Source organism: Pinus tabuliformis, chromosome 3_1, assembly GCF_031772625.1.
Source record: "Pinus tabuliformis cultivar Carrire ecotype Pingquan chromosome 3_1, CPIR1, whole genome shotgun sequence".
NCBI lineage: Eukaryota > Viridiplantae > Streptophyta > Pinopsida > Pinales > Pinaceae > Pinus > Pinus tabuliformis.
The window spans coordinates 736,002,097-736,008,271 of NC_142301.1; the positions used below are offsets into that span (position 1 = coordinate 736,002,097).

Below are 6,175 nucleotides of genomic sequence, written 5' to 3' on the forward strand. Positions count from 1 at the left end.
AATACCACTTGTTGCGAATCACAACTTCCGTTAGACCAAAAGCAATAGGTGTTAGTCAACGACCACATCACCAAAGATAAGGATCCGCGAGGGGCGGTTAGTCCATGTCACGAAACGCACGAGGAGCATTGGTTTATCCGATGTCCAACAAACACTAGTGATAATGTCTGATGTTTGTCCCGATCTTCCATAACAATAAGGATACTGTCCTGGTATTCAGGAAAGTGCTCTTTTAACCAAGGAAGCAATTTTGAGAAGTCTCAAAGTTCTCTTTCGGCTCGCCATGCTCTCCTTCAAGCACTGCTTCTCCTCTTGGATCTGCAAATTAATGTCTCTTAAGTCTTTCAAATTTCTCTTGCTGCAAATTAATGTCTCTTAAGTCTTTCAAATTTCTCTTTCCAATGCTTTAGGCATGATGGTTTACTTTCTTCTCAAAGTGTTGGCAACTTCTTCAAGTTCATGATGGTTTACTTTCTTGTCAAACTGTTGGCAGCTTCTTCGAGTTCATGGATTTTACCGTAACGGAATTAAGATAATTGATTGTCTTTGCGAGAAAAATCACTTTGAGATCAAATTTCATAATGTGAGTTCATAACCACGAATGAATGGCTATACAAATCTGGATCCATTGCTTGTTTATGCCACGGCCAACGCTGAATGGAAACAAGAAAAAACATGATTACACAAATTTCTGATCAGCTGAATATACCCACTCTGCTTTATAACAAAATTCAACCTAGCAATACATGCGTTGGCATTTGTTGATTTTGTTCTAGCTCGTCAGTTTGACAATTTGCAAGTGATTATGATTAGGATTAACAGAGCACAATCATATCTTAAACCACCAAACAGAGCAAGGGAGAATCGCTATAGGTTTTAAAATTATAGCTTCTAAATGACTCAATTAACAATGAAATCGAGCTATGGTTGCAGCGAGCATTTCAAACTAGAAGGGATTAGTGCTGTGGTTGCCAATCAATGGTTCCAGCAAACTTTTCATTGGATCAACACGCATGAGGGTACTATGGGCGGATTGCAGAGTGCATGAGCCATTATTTTATACCAGAGGTAAAGGCAGCAAGGAATTGATTCAAAAACTGATGGGTGTTAAGAGTAATTACCATCATAATTAATGAGGTACGAACACAGCAAAACCACAATCATAGCATCCATAAACAACCGAGATATAACCTGGAATCCCAAATGGGAAAACCAGGAAATATGGCTCCTGTATATGCTCAGGAATTTATGCAAATTGGAGCTATACACCTCCATTGGAGGTTCCATGTATTCTTACTCATTGGTGGATTTTTTGGCAGATGTCTTTGGCTCAAAGACAATTTCTAGTCATCGCGGACGGGCTCAAACTCCTCTTCATCCACCAATATTTGAGCAGAATTCAGTCCAAGTCCTTGTTTTTCTATTACTATGCACTTCTTCCCAAGCTTCCCTTTCATTTTTCCGTCTCTCTTGGATTGCTTTTGCATTTAAGTGTCTGCTATCACTGAACTACCTTGAAATACGTACCATCAAATGATTATTTCATCTTCTTGTCGCCTTTGGTCTTCCAAGTGCCCATTGATTTCAGACTTTCTCAAGAATTCCCCTTTCTACAAAGATTGAAGTATTCAGATCCATTTCAGATCACATGGACCTCCCATGAAAGGCTGAAAAATGAGTGCTCAAGAAACATAAAGTTATATTAATCCCTGATAGCCAGCTGTAAAAATTGATGTTTCAATCTATATACATGTGGCAGCTGAAAGGGACAAACACAAACAGTCTACTGCTTCAGATAGCAATACAGGCTTACTGAAAAAGCTGAGACGACAAGCACTGGCTGTTAAAGGCATATTTTAACTCGCCAGAGTTTTCTATCATGTACTTTATGCTATCTTGGATCTAGCATATCTTCTTAAACAAACTTGCAAAACCTTGAATGGTGGCCGTAAGAAAGTATGATTTTACAGGTAGGAGAAACATGGATAAGCATGCACAAAGTTACTTAAGTAACCTGAAAATGCAAGCAGAAGGAGTTCCTGTTTGAAAATCAAATTCTTGCGGGAAACTATTTCTTTCAACTGCCAGAGAAACTTACAGATGCATTTTACATAACATAAGAACCAATAAGCAACAAGCAAATAGTGCCAAAAATTACCAAAAAATAAATATGCATGTCAGATTCAATCTTGAAAAATGTCTCAGATGGTCTTTTCCCAACACCCCAAATCTTTCGAAAACAATGGTTCCTTGCGAATATCTCAACAGATGTGTAACAAATCAAGTACGGATGGAAAAATATCTGGAGCCATTCTTTGGTAAATGGAGGGCAACATCAATCCCATTGGCATCTAACTCCATGCGATGAAAAACTACTACCTCTGTCCATGTGTGGTGATGGTTTTCATAGATTACGGTTAAGCAGAAAGCTTGTATAGAGCGCAAGCAAAGATTCAAGTATTCCCAATTCGAAACACACTGACAATTAATTAAACCCTCAAGCATTAGGGTTTGAGAACAGTAATGAAACTTCCTATTAAATCAGGGAGTGCATAACAGGAAACAGAGAAACAAAGTAATCATGGAAAAACATGCCAGATAACTACACAGAGTTTTGTGGGCAATATATGTGCACTGAAAATTGACATGAGAATCTATTTTGTACAAAAGCCATGACAACTGCTTATAATCAACAGTATTTCCAAGGAGTGAAATGAATGTTTAAGCTTATATTTACAGATAGCAGTGGCTGCAGGGTCTTAATTCTGAATACCAAGTTTTTTTAATCTGAAGGATCTAAATGTGATGACTGTAATTAGGATCATCAATATGATGATATATCGCTCCACATTAATACTGTCCTTCCTTACTTCTAGGGTCTCCTTGAACTCATGGATGACGACTTGCCTTAAACAGATTCGAGAGATGAGCTTCCAAGTCATCAGGTGTGTATTTAATATACATCTCAGAGTGTCCGCCATTTTCCAAAGATGTCCTAAATCTGCCCAAAAAGGACCGATAGGCTGGTACCATATTCTCTATGATGGACTGCCTAAGCTCCCCTTGGAGTTGCACATCCGGCACTATCCAAGCTGAATGCTTCCTGAGCACATCCTCAAATCCATGATTGAAACCCTTGAATTTATCCTTCAGGGCGTGTTGTGACAACTCACTCACATGAGTCCCCTCATCTCTCAAACAATCGAGGACCTTCATCCAGGCCCCTCGCTCGTAATTCACCGCATACTGCCTCACCTTGCTTTGATTCTTGGTCAACCAGCCATGCCCTAACAGCCCTAAAAGCTCTGAATCCTTGATCTTCTGGACAATGTAATTTAGATTGTTCATGAGAAACAGGTATGAGAGGGCAACATCCTTGTAGAGCTTAGATGTTGTATCTAGCTTACACTGCAGAATGATGATAACCCAGCCGAGTCTCACAGACAGAACAGATGCCGGGCTGCCCTGTTCTTCATCATCCCAATCCTGGTCTTCAAACAACCCCATGAGACCATCAGGCAACGCCTTGGGGATATCCATGGGGGCATTAGCTGTAATCTTCACGAGGGCCTCCTTGTAATCGGACATAAAACTCAGATAATTCATCACATACCTTGTAAGTGGATGAATTGTCCCGCCGGGAATACGGGTCTTTGAGTTCTCCCGGTGGACTGCGTTTTCGAATTCTATTAAAATTCCCCGGGCTGCCTCTCCGAGCCGGACGAGGACGCCAGAGGCCTGTGTCCTCACGCCTACACAACATTCCTGGCAATATACGTTGTCTATGTCGGGCATAAGCTTCGACAGAGAGTCATACATGTCCAGCACCCCGAAGAGCCTGTCGCTCGATTTTCTGCCCATACCTAGTGATTCCCCAAATCCTAGCAGCTTCATTGTCGGTTCCTTGGCTACCTCTGCAAAACACAAATCCCTGACGCGGTTATTCCCTGCAAAGATCGCGTCGCAGAGCCGTTTCTCGCTTGCGAACAGAACCCTCACCGCAATTTTCATGGTGCGAATCCAGGTCTTAATTTTGCTGTCAAGAATTGACCCCTCCGTCTTGTGCACGTGACCCTTGCTCAACCGCTCAACGCCAATCTTGTACAGACACTCTTCAATTACAGACTTTCTGGTCAGCCCGTAGATTCGAACGCACTCTTTCCCATACCCAGCGGTCACCATGCGCTCTGCTATGCTGCGAAGATCGTGCTCGGCATCGAACGGCATCATGTCGATTTCGCAAATCGAGTCGGCGTTAGAATTCCGAACCCGACTGGCACTGCCGCTGCCGTTGCTCCCGTCCTCGTCCGTCGACCCGTCGTCCGACAAGCCATCTTCTGGCGCCAAGTCCGGCTTGACATTCGCAGTCAGAATTCGGTGAAATTCCCTCTGCAGGCACATCATCGACATCTCCATGAGGCGCTGCGCGCGCACCAGCATGGCCGAGCTGCTGTCCGTTGCCACCAGATTTTCCATCAGATGACGGAGATCGTCCACCACAGCCAAATACTCGCGGGCTTCTTCTCTTCCGCCGTGGAACAGCAGCGGCTTCTGGGACTTCAAATCTCTCCCAGAGATCACTCTATCGGCTGAGGCCAAATCCACCTCCCAGTCTGCGGATGTCCGAGGTGTGAGGCCGGGATTCTGATGGCTCATGCCAGAAAGGCGGTTGTCGAAGGTGGGGACGACTGTGTTCATGTCTCTCAGCGGTTCCCAGAGATGTCTCTATTCTTTCTTCTCCTCCAGCTTCTTCTGTCACGTATAATATCAACTGACTGCCCGGAATGCTTCGGAATGTAACAGAGGATCGTGGGAAGGGAGAAATCTTGCCTACACAGAAATAATAAAACCCGCCCACAAATCAATTTCGGGTGAATACTCAACTCGAAATCCTGCGTATGAACCCCAGAATGGAAAATGAGAATTCATTAACCAAAGCCTAGAAAAAGCTGAGATGGTGATTCACCCGCTTAGTTCTCTATTTGAAGGTCTCTAATGGGTGGACGTCGCGTAATTCTAGATATGACCATTTTTTTGATGGACCAAAGTTCTCTTCGCCCCCTGAATTTTGGCAGACTGCGTGGGCGCCTGTGTTTTGACTTAGTCCGTGATTGTTCCCCCCACACACACAGAACTGTGAAGTTGACTTTCTAAGACAGTGACCCCTTCAGCAGTTTTCTCTGGAGATTGAAGTGAAAAAAAAAAAACAATATCCACATAAACTACTTTTAAAATCAGAATCAACTGCAGCGTCTCCGCAGGCCTGGAATTTGACCTGGTCAGTTTAATTTTAATACGTACAAAATTAAAAAGAAGCTTATATTGGAATACCATCGTTCCAATAGAAATCATAAATTTTAATCACTGCACTGTGAAATCTGCAGATATATTTTAATGGTTGTGACTTCCTTGGGATTTTAAATTTTAATCACTGCACTGTGAAATCTGCAGATATATTTTAATGGTTTGTGACTTCCTTGGGATTTTAAATTTTAATCACTGCACTGTGAAATCTGCAGATATATTTTAATAGTTTGTGACTTCCTTGGGATTTTAGACTTGAAATCTTCAAGGGCCTCTTTCCTATCGCACGTAAGCCTGCAGTATGAATGTTTTGGGAAGATTTTTGGCTGGCTAGTCATTGCTAGTTATTTTAGCATTAGTTTGGTTTATAAATTTTTATAAAAATAAATTGTTTTGTGGTTAAACGTTATTGAAGATGAATTTATTTAAAATTTTACAATTTGCTTTTAATGTAAACATCTATTTTATTTTATTTATTTAGATAGAAAAATTATAAAAATTAATTAAATTATAATTTATTATTATTAATAAATAAATATGAGTTATTTATATATATATATATATATATATTAATTTTATTATTAAATTTTTAGTTGTAAATATATTTTGTTGTAAAATTATGATTTAGTAATATTAAATATCTAAACAACATAATTTATATTGACACATGTTTTCATGATAATTTTTATAGAGAAGGTTATTGGCAATAATCACATCAAAATTCATTTGTCGACGCGTTTTGAACCAGCAAGTGTGGTTCATCGTCAGGACAAGATGAAGAACCAGATTTGGCAACAAACCCCAAATCTGACTTCATCTTCGAAACCTACAAGCATGCCCGTTCAAAATGATGAACCTTAGTCGCAGTGGC

General features: G+C 40.8%; 1 protein-coding gene across 1 annotated transcript; it reads right to left on the reverse strand.

Moving 5' to 3' along the window:
• Positions 1 to 2,514: 2,514 nt before the first annotated feature.
• Positions 2,515 to 5,162, reverse strand: LOC149189430 (exocyst complex component EXO70H1-like). The gene has a single exon (XM_089411818.1). The coding sequence runs from the start codon at positions 4,696 to 4,698 to the stop codon at positions 2,890 to 2,892; it is 1,809 nt and encodes a 602-aa protein (XP_089267944.1). The 5' UTR covers positions 4,699 to 5,162; the 3' UTR covers positions 2,515 to 2,889.
• Between the last annotated feature and the right edge of the window lie 1,013 nt (positions 5,163 to 6,175).